Source organism: Astyanax mexicanus, chromosome 15 (genome assembly GCF_023375975.1).
Source record: "Astyanax mexicanus isolate ESR-SI-001 chromosome 15, AstMex3_surface, whole genome shotgun sequence".
Lineage (NCBI taxonomy): Eukaryota > Metazoa > Chordata > Actinopteri > Characiformes > Acestrorhamphidae > Astyanax > Astyanax mexicanus.
In genome coordinates, this window is record NC_064422.1 from 23,181,127 (window position 1) to 23,197,042 (window position 15,916).

The 15,916-nt window shown below is 37.3% G+C and overlaps 1 protein-coding gene across 6 annotated transcripts in view; it reads right to left on the reverse strand.

Annotated features, from left to right (window-relative positions):
• Positions 1-15,916, reverse strand: part of exoc6 (exocyst complex component 6) — a 66,153-nt gene extending 50,237 nt beyond the window's left edge. For 2 of the 6 annotated variants that reach the window (XM_022669208.2, XM_022669209.2), the window contains exon 1: positions 15,779-15,916. In XM_022669208.2, coding sequence (XP_022524929.2) covers positions 15,779-15,906 — 128 coding nt within the window. In that variant the 5' untranslated portion in view covers positions 15,907-15,916. Of the gene's footprint in view, positions 1-13,162; positions 13,403-15,778 lie in introns of those variants that run through there. The other 4 variants (XM_022669204.2, XM_022669205.2, XM_022669206.2 and 1 more) reach the window with 4 other exon arrangements.

A 15,916-nucleotide genomic window follows, 5' to 3' on the forward strand; every position in this document is an offset into this window, starting at 1 on the left:
TAGCTATGTTTTTTCTCAGGAACTAAAAGGAGCAGGTGGGGTGAGGTGAACAGGTGCTCAGTGTTGTGCAGTGTGTAGCAAAAGCACTGGGAGGTAAAATCCTGTCCTGTTCAGCTCTCTGGCCCTGGATGAACTGCTCCAGATGGCGAGTCGTGCACAGGGTGCCACGATATCATCTGTTAACCCTTCACAAGACATCACAGAAATATATTGTTAAAAATATACTGTTAAAGAAATATACTGTTAAAATATACTGTAAAAGTTACATTCTCTAACCAATCACATATACTGGATCTATATTTATTAAAACAACATTGTTATCTGACACAAAACACAAAATAATTTTAAACTTCTAGTCTCTAACCACGTTTAGACAGCCTGCCACTCTTATAGTTTTTACTTTTTTATTTGATTTTTGGTATGTTTGATTTGTTGTTGGTCTTATTTATTTTTAGTTAACTTTTTTTGTCTTTTAACCTTCTTTTATAGTTTTTTTTTATTTATCTTTGAACATTTTAACATTCAACCTCTTAAGATTCACTGTTTTTCTTTATTTCTTTAATTAATCTATTCTATTTTGTACATTGTAGATTAATAAAAACGACATAAAAATAATTAAGGTTTATATATATAATTACGTAGTAAACAAAAAAAATGTTTGTCTTTCTCAATCTCCTGATCTAAACCTGATCAACTGAGATGGTGATTTGAGGTGATTTGGGATGAGCTGGAGCTTCAAAGAGTGAAGAAAAAGCAGCAACTATTGTTCAGCACCTCCAGGAACTCCTTTAAGATGCTAAGAAAACTATTCCAGGTGACTCTACCTCATAAAAAGATACTGAGAAAAAAACACAAGAGCGTGCAGATCTGTCCTCAAAGATAAATGTGGTACTTAGAAGAATCTATTGTATAAAAAAATATTCTACACGGAACATATAACACTTTTGCTTACAGAATAATTCAGCATGTGACCCTTTATAGATTTATTATAATCTTCAATATTAAATTTACAATATGAACAAAATCATAAAAAGCAAGAGAAGAGGCTGAAGTTACTTAAACATATTTTTTTTTTGCTTTAATGTGGAGCAGATATGATTTTTAAGGCTTTGTGAACATGCCAAATTGATTTACACTGGTTTGAATCACTTTAATATAGTCACTGTAAAATAAAAAACAGGCATTTCCATTTTTGTGTTTTTAGTTTACTACATAACACACACTGTCAAAATTCCTTGATGAATAGACCAATAGAAATTGGCCAAGTGGCATAAATGTGAACAGAGCTTCATGCTGTTAGTGATGGAACCCAGAGCATTAATAGGAAAGTCTATGGCGGCAACCTTTGCTGTGCTAGTAGGCCGTTTTCAGTCACACAAGACCAGCCTCCAATCTCTTTGAATGGAGAGACTAAAGTACCTAAAACAAAAAGTCATGTTACTGTTTCAAAAACGTATTTTACATCACTGACAAAAAAAAAAATCAGGAAAAGTTTGTAGCATCTGGCCAAACAATGCACAAAAATGTGAAATTACTTTTAAATACATTAATAATATTGTCACATTATTTATTTAAATTTTTCAGAGTTAATCAACATTTTTCACCTGTCCCTACGTCTTTATTAGTTTGGGATCTAAATAGTACTGCACGGAAATCAATCATACCACAGAACACACAGTTCCACTGCTTTTCTGTCAATGTTGTGCAGCCTCACACTTTATAAAAGCCTAGTCAATGTGTTCTACACTCTGTAACAAAAATACTTATATTACACTTAAAATAAACCCAGATTTCTCTGCTGAGATCAGATCAGTTTAATATTTAATGTGTGCAAATCTTTATTCCCATGTGTAGCCAGATTCACTTTACTATAAATTTCCCCAACTCTAACTATATAAATCCTGTAACATTTCCACTCTAAAGAAAAATCATAAAAATGTATAAAATCCATATATAAAAGTATTATGTATTATTAAAAAATGGTCACACAGGGACAAATACATGTTGTGCCCAAGTGAAAAACAGATGTCCACAGTAATAATCATATAAAATGTGCATTTAATCCACCTCTGGTTATCAGGCTTCTGTAACAATACTGAGTGAAGAATGCACTGAAAATGATACAAGTGCACCACCTTGTGGACAAAAATGGTCAGCAAAATAACAACTAAGCTAAAATCTAAGCTTTTTCTGTATGACAGAAATGAGGTATAATTAATAAATACAATAAAAAGAAACAAATACACAACAGCTCTATATACAAAGAGAAATTAAATTAGTTTACCAGGCTTTACTAAATTACTAAACTAAAATAATAAAACTAAGCATGTATTTTGACACAGACAAAATGCAGCAGCAGAGGCAGATTTTGTATTCAAATGCTCTTTCATTAATAATAAAGTGTTTTTTTTTGCTGTAATACAGCCAATTTAACAGTATTTGTTACAGTCTGTTTAGTGAAATGTACAGTTGGGTCACAGTGCTCTTTAAGCTCTGATTATATCCTTGATATGCTTATTTTGGATACGATAAGAACATTTATTGCAATACAATAAAATATTGATATACTGTATTGTCCAGCTCTACCCCTGATAAAAAATTAAGCAAACAATCCTAATGCAAACGTTTTGGGAATTGTGGTATTTTAGGGCCTATGAAACATTTGGTAATTATTTTATTTATCACACTATAAGGCCGGTGCGCCTTATGTATTAATTTAACCAGTCAGGTTGTAAGGAGCAGTAAAGCCATTTCGCTGAAGTGCAGAGTTATACAGGAGTTTCAGTTTAGCCCGAGTAACCAAGGCTGGAGCAGTATTAGCATTAGGTGCTAACCACGATAAGTGCTAGCTCTTTCGCCTTTCATAGAGGAGTTTTGTTGACCTGTAGCCTGCTGCTAACCCCAGCTAGCATTGCTAAAGAGGTATTAGCTGCTATGAACACTTAGGGTCTCTCAGAGTAGTAATTTAGCGGCTAATGCTAATGCTTCAGCACCCAGCCTTAGTGGAAGCTTACTGTAACTAAACAGAATCATATTACTCACCCAAATAAACAGTTTTCAGTAGAAAAATCTATGTAGATTAACATCCAGTGCTCATTTGACTTTAAAAGAGAATGTTATTTTTAAGAATTCCAGTTTACTTTGTTATTTTGTTTACTTAGCTTAGCTTTACTTAACTTAATTAGCTAAGCTACCCCCACCACCACTCAGAAACCAGACCTGCTGGATGAGAAGGAAAACATGGTGACACCCCTGTTCCTTATTAGTGTCGCATAATGCGCCTTTTAATCCGGTGTATCTTGTGTGTGAAAATAGAGCAGAAAATAGACAATCAATCATTCATAGTAGGGTTGTCACGATACCAAAATTTTGACTTCGATACCGATACCAACTGTAGTATCACGATTCTCGATACCAAAACGATACTTGGAAGAAAAAAAAACAATAAAAATATCTCAACATAAAATGTTTATTTTTGACTGAACTGGATTGAACACTGAACAATAGGTGCAAACGTTTTTATTCTAAAATGAAACATTTGAACAAAAAACAAGTTTCGTTATTATAACCTTAACTATAACATAATTATCTAAACACTTCCTAAAAACTAAAACCAGAGGTAATGGTAGCCTGACTATGTGAACCTGACGGGCGGGCAGAAGTTAAGTTCTGAATAAGGAAAATAAAGAGACAGAAGAACATTACAATGTTATTATGTTCATTTTAACACTCACTGCTCCGTTTTATTAATCAACCGTTTACCGTTTTTAATAAGCAGTCGCTAGTAAATCTTAGTAAAACTACAGACAGAGTGTATCTTGACTAACTCCACTAACCTGTCGACTTCTCAGCTCTTTGTAGAGATCAGGGTGCTTGTCTGCTATTATGTTAAATAACACTGTAACATAGAAGCATAGAACTATTATTTAATTAAAATGATTTTTAAGAACAGCTAAACACACTGCTGCAGGTCAAACGCGGAGACGTTCACGTGCGAGAGAGAGAGAAACAGAGAAAGAGACACAGCGAGAGTGAGAGAGAGAGAGAGAGAGAGAGAGAGAGAGAGAGATTTGCGTGTTCTGATGTGAGCTACTCACAGGTAAAGGATCTCTTTTATCTCCTCGTGCTCATATTCTAGTCCCACACATAAGTCTGCAGCTCCCTCAGTGTTTTCTGTCGTATTTTGCGGCTAGCGCGAGCGCTTACAACTAACACCGCGGACCGCGAGGTGCCGCCGCGCTTGTGCCGAATCCGCTACTGAATACGACTCCCGCTTCGCGGACAGAATCGGCACAACACCCCCCGCTGCGGGAGTGAAAACAGCGCTAATAAATAAAGTAGTTTAGTTTCACTTTCAGTTTTCGTTATTTTCGTTATTTTATTTAAAAATAAAAATATAAATAAAAAACAGATGCCTACATCTCAGACTATTTTCCCACACTTCACTCCTCGCGCCCGTTTTGTCCACAAGTCGCGGACGAGAGACATCTGTTATTTTAGCCGTCGCCATTCTACACTCGCTGCTGCTCTGCTGGCTTGCGCGTGAATCGATTCAGTTGTTCAGAACACTAAGTTTATCTGAATCCTGCCACACCGACTGCTGCGGTGTGAATCAGTTTTCTTATGAACTGAATCAAATCGCGCATACTAATTTGACTCATTTGAAGCTAGTGACTGGGCTATATACAGTATCGAAAGCATCGAACGCTAAAGAACCGAATCGTTTGTGATGACGTAGTATCGAAAAAGAATCGAACCTTCGGTACACCGTGCAACTCTAATTCATAGTGGTCCATATAATCCAGTGCATTTTATAGTGCACATTATATATTTTAAGTACACACACTGCCATTACAAATCAGTCTCCACATATTAAAACATACACAGAAAATGTGTAAAAGTGTTTGTGTGAATTTATTCTCCAAATTAAACTAAAGTTAGGAACGCGGTGTAGTATTTCAGAGTTTATTCCAAGGTGTTAAGGAGTGTGAACTCTCTAATGGGCGTGTCCCCCAATCCTAGCTTACCATCAGTGTGAACCTTCCATGGCTTCCATACCAGGGCTACCTTCCATGGGGTAGTCCATTGTATTTTATATAATGGTAATTTGCCTACCTAACATTTTATTGGCTATAAGAGCAAGTTACCATATTCTGCACTGCAAAATGTGACAAAGTGCTGACAGTGCCCTGACAACTGCAGTGTTAATGTTACAATGTTTTTTAATGATATTCATTAACACAATTATGTTTGCATTCTTTTTTTTAACACTGTTTATGCTCAAATTAACTCCAGCTGAGAGCTGTATTTTACTCTAGATGAGAGAAATAAGTTCAGAGTTAACTCCTGAACAGAGTTAAAAGGCCAACTACCAGAAAAGAGTTACTTAAACTCTGAAATAGAGTGCATTCGATGGTCACACAAATACACTTAAAATGAGTTGAAAACAGAATTTGCTGTGTAGAAATATCTTATGACACACTTCACTGAGTTAACTCAACCAGGTCATATAAACTGAGTGAAATATTAACATGTGTGTCCTGTAGTGAAATACATTTATGACACTCAAGGTCATTAAGCTGTTCCAGTTTCCTGCTGTCTGTCTAAAGGTACTCCAATACAACACAAGCCTCAGATTCAGATGTGACACACACGCAGACACACACACAAATACACAACTGCCCCCCCCGGCTCTTTCCACAGTGGAAGTGAAGGCTGAGCAGGGCCAGGCTACAGGTGTTTCCTGCTAGCCCTGTATGGCCTTTGTTCTGGGCTGGGTGGAGGTTACAAACAGCTTGGCTGCTACTCGACACTAGCGTGAGCTAATGCTGATATAAGTACTCTTACACTCATGTTACTTTCAATAGCAGACACCTTATTAAACAGTTTGAATTGGTTTGCTGAGCTGAAATGATTAAAAATGAATCATTTTGCAGGAGCAGTTGTTAGAAGGGAAAATTGTACAGGACACGCAATCACTAGCAGGTGGGATTTATTTATAACATGGTGGTCAAATCGGGCAAACAGCCAACCTGTGTGGCAATGAGTAAGAAACGCTCAGCCCAGTGTTCCCTAGGTGAGCTTCATCAGACTGATGGACCCGTGTAAACATATAGGCCCTCACAGACAGGGAGGAAACGCAGTAAACACCAGGATGAAATAAGCAGTCTGGAGCCCCACTAGGCCTTCATTATGTTTATTTCAAGTACCAATAAGGATTTTTTTCCCCCAAATACTGACCATACAAGTTTCCCAAACACCTCTTGTATCTTCATGAACTTCTTGAGTTTTCTTGAATCAGGTCATCTTTTGTTCAGCTATTCACAGTAACAGAAACTTTAACCAGGGGTGCTTCATACAATGTATCACAATATCACTAAAACACTGATACACTGCACACCTGTATGGTAAATACAAGCGTGACACAAAATACTGTATTTTTCACACTATAAGGTGCCATATCAATACACGTCTATTTTCTGGTCTATTTTCATACATAAGGATTTTAAGACGCACTGTATGGAACACCAGTAACTAAAAACTAGTAGTAGGAACAGGGGTGTCACCATGTTTCTTCTCAGCTAAGTTAAGTAAACAAAACTCTAATTCTAATTTTCTCTTGAAAAAAATTGTTTATTTGGGTGAATAAAGTGCCTCCATTTATTTACAGTAATATTAAATTTACAGATGTCCACTAAAGCTGGAGCATTTGCATTAATGCTAGTGGTTAGCGACTAATGCCACCCGACAAAGATTCACTGAGGAACCATGAGTGTTCCGGTAAGCCAGGGCGATATTAGCTTGCCGTTCGTCCCACATAGCTTGTTTTAACATAGTAAATGTGCAGGCTACAGTCTGATATACTTACCTCTGAACAGCAAAATAGCTAGTACTGTGGTTAGCGGCTAATGCTGCTTCACCATTTCTAGCTGGGGTTAGCAGCAGGCTACAGGCCAATAATACTCACCTCTGAACAGGGCACAGTTAGCAGCTAATGCTAATACTGCTGGAGAAACTTTACTGAAACTCCTGTATAACACTGTACTTCAGCAGAGTGGTTTTACTGCTTCTTACAACCTGACTGGTAAAATTCATACATAAGGCACAGTGAAATTAAAGGATTTTAGGTGCGCCTTATAGAGCAAAAAATACGACAGGTATTATTTCTTGTTCTTCATAACTTTCCATATTAACTGGTCTGAATCATCCAAACAAGTGTTTTCACACTTGCAGATGAATTAGAGCGTGGTTCAGTTAATTAAGATTGAGGATTTGGTCCAGGCCATGGTTTGCAGCACCTTTCCCACCTGCTGTTTGGCTTCAAACAAAACCGCAAAGTCAGAAAGCAGGTGTTAAAAGGAGCCACAAATCATGACCTGGACTAAATAACCAAAACTGTCCCCCCATAATCTCTACATTCTGCAGCATTTTCTCTGAATTCCTAGAGAGTCCCGTACACAGCTCTTTACCCCAGGGACTGCTAGACGATAACAGATGAAGGCTGTGTTGCCAAAGCAACCATTTCTATCTTTTTCCGTCCTCTCAATTTCAAATGAAGTGTGAATGGCAGCCTTGAGCACAAATATTTTTTTTCCCTTAGTCAGTAAATGATTCAACAAGTCTGCAGCTATCTGCTGACAAATACACTCACTGTTTGCTGTTCTGCAGTCTAGAGCTTAAACCCAAGTAGATACACTCATTAAAGCTAAAACAAGATGGGAACTAGGCAACAGAGACATGGTCCCTCTCTTTTTTACACACATACATACACAGACACAGAAGAAGCGTAAGAAAGCCCATGCTCCAAACATTTCCTCCTTCCTGTTTTTGAGGCCTCTAAACTCAAGGGTACTATCTTCCTTCCTTCTGCCGGAAGAAAAGTCAAATACACAACTACGTTAACTGGTATTTCATTACCAGTGCTTTCAGACACAGAAGACACATTGCATTCAGAGCTACTGAGCAAAATCAGCATTTGTAGCACAATCTTATATTCCTTCCTGCAGACTACAGTCACCCTCCAAACACATCTACCTTATTTTTTGCACTCTAAAGCGCACCAGATTACAAGGCACACTATCAATGAACATCTATTTTCTGGTCTATTTTCATACCTAAGGTGCACCAGATTATAAAGTGCTGGGTGGTGGTGGGTTACCTACATTAAGAAAAGCTAAGCTAGGTAAACAAAACTTATAAGTTTTAAGTTTAATTCTTAAAAAAACATTTTCTTTCAAAGTGAAACAGGTGCTGGATGTTAATCTAGTCAGATTTCTCTTCTGAATAAAGTGAATCTGTTTATTTACAGTAAGCTTAAATGTCCAGATCTCCACAAAGGCTTGGAGCAGTAGCATTAGCATTAGGGGCTAACCACCGCCCAACAGTGCTCCACTGAGGAACCCTGAGTGTTCCGGTAAGCCAGGTCAATATTAGGTAGCAGTTCGTCCCACATAGCTTGTTTTAACAGGTTAAACGCGCAGACTACAGGCAGATATATTCGCCTATGAACAGCAAAAGAGCAATCGCTTAGCACGGTTAGTGGCTAATGCTAATGCTGCTCCAGCGGTGCTAGACAGGGTTAGAAAATTAAAGAAAAATTTTAAGTGCACCCTATAGTCTAAAAAATACGGTACTGAGTGTGCAAGCTTTGTACATCAAATTAATAAGGCAGCAGACCTCCACAAGGACCGCTGGTAACCACTGGTAAAGAAAGTCAAGTTGAGTATAGTATTCATTGTACAGAATGTATAGTACTGTTTCAAACAGTACGAGATTACATAGCATACTGTACAATGTAGTAGGTGTAAAACATGACAATCAAAAAAGTTTATTTCAAATGGAAGATAGTCTCTAAAAAGCTTAAAATAAAATCTAAAATTTAAATCTAAGAACGTATATCATTCAACACTTTTTTTTATAATGAATACAGCAGTCCCTTCTCACTGCACAAATAGTACAATATATTTTCTCTCCACTATGCCATGCAATGAGCACATACACACATATTAAAACAGCACTATTGAAGCTGGTATTGTCTGATGCTAATGTTGCAGGCTGACAATCAGCCCTATCCAATATCCTCTTCCAGCTGAAGAGATTTATCTGCTGAAGAAAGTTTTAAAATTAAGGAACACACCTGTCCCCTGGACATAATAGTTGGTATGACCTAAACTATAGTATTTCTTCTGATATGACACACTCACCCCTCTTGGGGACTTTCCGCAATTTCTGATCCTAGAATTGCCCCTGGCTGCTGTAAACCTTAACTCATAAATATGAAAACTGTAAACAAGTTAAAGTTGGTAAACTCAAATTACAAATATCCTGAACCATGTTTGAGTGAAGCACAGTATAGGGCAGTAAAGAATGGTGTATTATAACAAACTTAATGCACAGTACTCCACAGTAAAGTACTGTATATTCAAGCATAGAAAGGATTGCATATTGTATTATTTTGGAATACAGTACAGTTGAGAATGGTATGTGGATTTGGACACTGCAGGTGTAGGGCTAAGCTATTGAGAAGCTCTTGGCTCTAACAGGACCAAAACACTTCTCGTAGTGGAATCAGAGGAATAAAATGACACTGAAAGGTTCACGAAGACTTTAAATTATGAAAACTGCAGACATGCTGAGTTTCAGAAGAGATGAGAAGAAGAGAAAATGAACTGATTTTTATCTGTGAAATTAGCATGTAGCAAAGAGATTGCCTCAGGGCTAGTCAAAAGGAAGCTAGCTGTGCACTGCAGCTTTAACACTTTCTTACAGATACCACAAGGCTTTATTCATATGATGTGCATTTCTAATTAGTAAACCTCTTGAAAAATATGGAGAAACTTGTATGACCTGTGAATAGACCACAGCTTTATGCCAGCTCCAGAAGATCTACTTTAATACAATGTAAAACGTCTAAACAACAGCAGCAATGCTGAGACAGTTGTTTAGAAAAACAACAGTACAGTAATGTACTTTCTAGGGATGCATGATACTACGGTACGATAATTGCTTTTAGTTACTTTTTTAATTGCTTAATTACTTTTAGAATCATTGCATCGGCCGATGTCTAGATATTTCAAACAATATGCTGGAAAAGGACCAAGCAATGTGCTCTCTGAGGGCTCCAGCAGCTGATGGCAAGCTACATGACATGGATTGGAACCAGCAATCTCCCAATCATAGTGGCGGTCTTTCACACTGCTTTTGGGTGACCTTATTCCACTCCTGGCACAAAAATGGCTTGAGAACAACTTACATCTTACATGATTACAATCAGGAGGTTTTTCAATGCGGTTCAGGTCTGGAGATTTATCGTCAACTTATTTAAATGCCAGCCAGCATTAAGAGACCTATAAAAAGAATGGCAAATGCCAGCTGGGGTGAAGTACATAGAAAGTTCGAAACAATCCCCTAGGGTAGGACTCCTAAGAAGAGCCAGGCTGAAGTTTGCAAAAGATCATAAGAATTGGACTATAGAGGACTGGAGTTTGGTCATCTTCTTTAATTTTCAGAGAAGATGTCCAATTTTCAGCTTTGCTCAACACCTGGCCATCAAATGTTCAGATAGAGACCTGCTATGGTGTACTTGCAATCCACTGTGAAATTTGGTTAAGGATAGGTGATGACCTGGGGATGCTTCAGCAATTGCGCAGTTTGGTCTTTGTGAATGACGCATGAATCAAGCCACATTCAAGGTTATCCTGGAAGAAAGTTTGCTTCCATCTGCTCTGACAATGTTTCCCAACTCTGAGGACTGTTTTTTTTCCAGCAGGATAATGCTCAATTCCACAAAGCTAGATCAATTAAGGTGTGGATGAGAAAACACTAAATCAAGACAGTGTCATGGCAATCACAATCTCCAGCCCTGAACCCCATAGAAAACCTATGGAATGAAATCAAGAGCAAGATAGATGTTCACAGGCCATCAAACAAAGCTGATTTTTTTGCACCAGGAGTGGTGGCATAAGGTCACCCAAAAGCAGTGTGAAAGACTGGCGGAGAGCATGTTGAGACACATGAGAGCTGTGGTTAAAAATCTGGGTTATTCTACCAATTATTGATCGTAAACTCCTTATATAAGACTTTAGTATTGCAGTGGTTTCTAAACGAATATTAACTTTTATTTCTTTGCATTATTTTATTTATTTTTTGTTAATTTTGTAAAATCTACATTCTCATTTTCTGAAAATAAATGCTCTAAATGACAATATTTTTATTTGGAATTTGAAAGAAATGTCATCAGTAGTATATAGAATAAAACCACAATGTTCATTTCACTCAAACATATAACTATAAATAGCAAAATCAGAGAAACCTATTTAGAAACTGAAGTGATCTCTTATTTTTTTCCAGAGCTATATTTGAGCACACCTGGCCTACTTCTTTACCTGTGACAGAGCTAAAGTATCACTTATCTCAGTGAACAACTTGTCTAAAGTCTAAAGGGTCTAAAACACGTATTTTCATTTGGTAATAAAGACTCACTGAATGATGTATACTCAGTATGTTCACTGTAAGGTTTAATAGCTAGGTTAGCTTCCTGGCTAACGTGACCACCACACCCACTGACAGTCAGTCAGTCACCTGCTTCACTTAACGAGCGGCGTCAATGTCAAGATCCAAAGTCTGCTCTGTAAATCACCAGCACTGCTGGACTGAGCTAAATAATGTGTAAAAATGCTCTTTATGTGTCCCAGCGTTGTTAAAACACCGCTGTAAACCTAGATAGATAGCGAACTAGCTATGTAAGTCAACCTTCCTTTCATCAGCGGGTGAACAGGAGACTTCCCGCAGTCCTGCGCAGAATCGCTGATCTACACATGCTCCTCCACACAACTGTGCTCTGTGTATGGTATACAGATCTGCGAAACTGGACATCGGCTAGCTAGATACGCTAGCTAGCCAGCTAACCTACGCTATTCTGACACTGGTGGTCTTAAGAGATAACCTAGCTCGCCCGCTAATGATTATTAAGCCAAATCAAATCACAACAAATATTTTTAGGTTGTGCTTTTGTGGATTAGTTTTCACAGGCTTTGTTTAGGATGAAGTGTTTATTCAGAACCAGCCACATCCTGCGATTCTGACCACAGACAGATAGACAGACAAGGAGATGACTACAGCCCAGCTAAAGCTCCCACTATCCACCACTTAACTTACAGCAATGTAACGCTATATATGACCAACGTACACTATAAGAAATATCGTTAACGTTATCAGTCATCATACAGTCGCACGCCGACGTATTTCATCCTCTAACGGAAAGAAAACTGCCAAGCTAGCTGAGCCAGCTGTAACGTTAGCTAGCTAGTCAACCAGTATCATCCTGAACCGGTGTTGTGCCTAACTGTGCTCCCTTGTCAAATCGTGCTACCATAGTGTATATTCATAGCAGGGTTCATACACTCTTTGACCAATAAATTACAATTAATTTTCCATACCTTTAAGGCAAATTCTCATGACCATACGATTTTAAAGCATCAGTGCAGACATGGACAATAAAAATCAACTAAATCTCAGAGGGCGACATCATGCAGCCAAACCACTGTAGTTTAAATAATGCTAGCTAAAGCAGTGGTGGTTATCATTTTCTTTAAAAAAAAATAATAATCTGTGCCATACAGGTTTTTATATTTAAGTAGGTTTTTTTTTTTTTTTTAACTCTTAAACTACCCAACAATAATAATAACGGTAAGCTAAAACTGCAGAATACAACAGAAACATTTTCTCTTATAAATCCCATGAATCATGACTAACATTTAAAATTGCGGGTACGCGCGTGCGCAGAACAGCGAAACAGCACATATCGACAGGTAACAGAACCCGACAGAACACCGGCAGCGGCTCACAGGCTATCAGGTGCCCACATCCTGCCATCCTGCCAGCCTCCCGGCCCGTCAACTGCCCCAATCCACCCATCCATCCCAGCCCCCTCAGACATGATTCAGAACTAATGGTTTTAGCGGGGCGGTCAGCGGAAGCTGGTTTATTCCTCCGCTCAGCGCTGTGTAACGGACCGCTCAGTCAGTCAGTCATTCTGCAGACTAACAGCGTTAGATTCTCTTTAGCAAACAAAGGCCCAACTCCATCCGTCCTCCCCGGCGAACACAGACAGCGCCTCACCAAACAACAACCCGGACAAAACAACAAGCTCAAAGCCTCCTACCGAAGCGTCGGACCAACGCAGGCTGTGTCCGTGCTCTCAATCTCCTGCAGAATGCGCTCATGCTCCGTAACAGTCTCCAAGGTTTCGCTCTCCGCCATGTTGGCTGTGTGTTGTGAGAATGCGGCGGGAGGCGCAGTGAGGGGGGGGCAGCCGACAGGTGGAGACAGAGAGCCCCCCCTCTCCATTCAGGAGCATCGCGCTCGCGCACACAGTAAGGGCCAACAGGAGGTCAGCGTGTGGAGTTTAGTACAGCAGGATTTATAAATTTAGCGCGATTATTTACACCTAAAACCAGAACTGCCCAGGAGGAGAAAAGCTGAGGATCATCCCTGTTTATTATAAAATACTCCCCAGCCTCCAGCCAGTACCAGGAGTAGTAATATTAGTATCATTCTCCATTTGGAGTGGGAAACCATGTCACAAAGGTTGGAAGGTTAAAAAAAAGCCTAAAATATTAGGGGCAATTTCAAGAGTCAGTATATACATTTTGACAGTTAACCTAAGATGAAAACCACATTTTCCTTATGATTTCTTAGATTTTCCTTTTTTAAATTTAAAAATATTTCTTTATTTTACGTATGTAAAATAACTCGTCACAACCAATTTTCAACACTTGAGCAAACATTTTTAGTGAAAAGAAATATTAAAAATGTTTAACTTTTGAGATTTCATAAAACAAATCCACACTTACTATGTACATGATTAACATTATACTACATTAAAAAATATATATTTTCTATTTAAAAAATATATTTTTGTCACAAAGATTTTGGTCACTGGTGTTATCAGGACTCTTATATTATATTTTGTCATAGATATTGTTAGCTCTGTTAAACTGTTTCTTGGGTCACAGGTCTTCAAAGAATAAGCATCTCAAGGCATGAGAAGGTAGGTCCATACTTGCTCATTTTATTTTATCAATTTGACAGTATTTTGCTTTATCAGGTAACTTTTTTTTATCAAATATATTGCCATATGTCTTCTATTTCATTGCTCTCAGTCTCTTGACTGCCAATGAGGCAGGCTTTTCACAAAATCCTCCAATTTAACTATAATGTCACTGGTGTCACAGATGTGTGACCATGTGATGTTTGTCCTTTTATATGTTTTTAAATTTTTAATAAACATATCATGCATGAAATGTTAGAATTATTCATTCTTATATTTAAAAAAATGTATTATTATTATTTTTTTAATAGTATAGGAAGATGCCTTTAAGTATAAAGAAAGACCGCTTTATTTTAGTTAATTTTAGTGCTTGTTTATAAACATATTTTGGTAACATGTTAAGTTAAATGCAATTTCTTTTTCACATTCAGCCACATTGTATTTTGAAATAAATTCTTCAAGATGGAATAACACTAGTAACAAATTGAGCAAAACATTTTATGTTAAAATATATTACATTTATTTGGAATTAAGTTCTCCATTTTGCATATTTGGTAAGTGGAGTTGTTAATAGACATTTTAAGGTTGTTTGTTTCCTGGACAAATTAAATCGATTTTTTAAAATGTATCCACTTGAATTCCCACTCCAAATGGAGAATGACCCATTTATATTATACAAATGCAGCTCAAAAAAACTATAATATAATTGAAAAAGTCACTTTATTTCAGTTATTCTGTTCAAAATGTGAAACCCATATCTATTTTATGGTTACAGCCAATGAAAACCCAAAAATCACTTTCTCCAAAAATTGGAACATTATATAAGACCAATTGGTACTGCTGAAAAATGAAATCTTAAAAGTTGAAAACTTCTTAAAAGTTGTCAGCAGAGGGAAGCACCTTCTAGACTAATTACTGCTTCCACTACTATTGCTGCTACAGCTATAGTACTATTACTCCTAACAAGTCTTATTATTACTAACGACTATTACTCCTAATACTGTTACTTGGAGATCCAAAGCACGTTTGGAGAGCCATAAAAGTAGTAGCACACAGTTAACCAGTTATTGCTCAGTACTGAACAATATTAGTGTTAAAAAAACACTAGCAGTGTGAATCTGTTGTATAGTTAGTAGATGCAACAGTAGTAGGAGTAACAGTTGTTAGAAATAAATATTAGGAGTTTTTAGGAGCAATAGTAGTTGTAGCAGCAATAGTAGTGGAAGCAGTAATTAGTCCAGTAAATCAGTAGTAGGTGCATATGAAGTGACCTAAATGTAAAAATACAAAGAACACAAGCATTAGACTGTGTTTAGCTTATAATTGACTGTTTTAGCTGCTCATCAGTACAGTGAGAGTTTTAGTATTAGTGTCTGACAGGAAAAGATTCCAAGATTCAAAATTTAAAGAGTATTGTCATTTGCACAGTAAAGAAGCAAGTTTCATTGTACAATGATTTTTTCTCCTTGCCAAGTATGCCACATGAAGAGTATAGAAAAAAAAAGTAGAAAAAAAAATAAAATATTGAATTTTACAAAGCTTAGTTTTTGAGATACAGACTTTACTGGTATTTTCCAGTCAATTTCAGTCCAGGCCTGTTTTTTTTTTTTAAATGACATGAGTGATAATGCAGCTTTATTATGTATAGTTAATATAATTTATATATATAAACAGTGATTTCATTACAAACTATTGATCAAAAATTAATACAAATACTAACAGTTGTACCTTAAGGTTGTTCCCAGAGGCAGCTCTACTAATTCAAGTTCTGCAAAAACGTTCCCGTAGATTTTTTCCTCCCTGAAATCTTCTTCTGGAGGGCTTAGTGGAGGAGCCCTCGCTTTGTTGCTGTCCATCTTTCCCTTT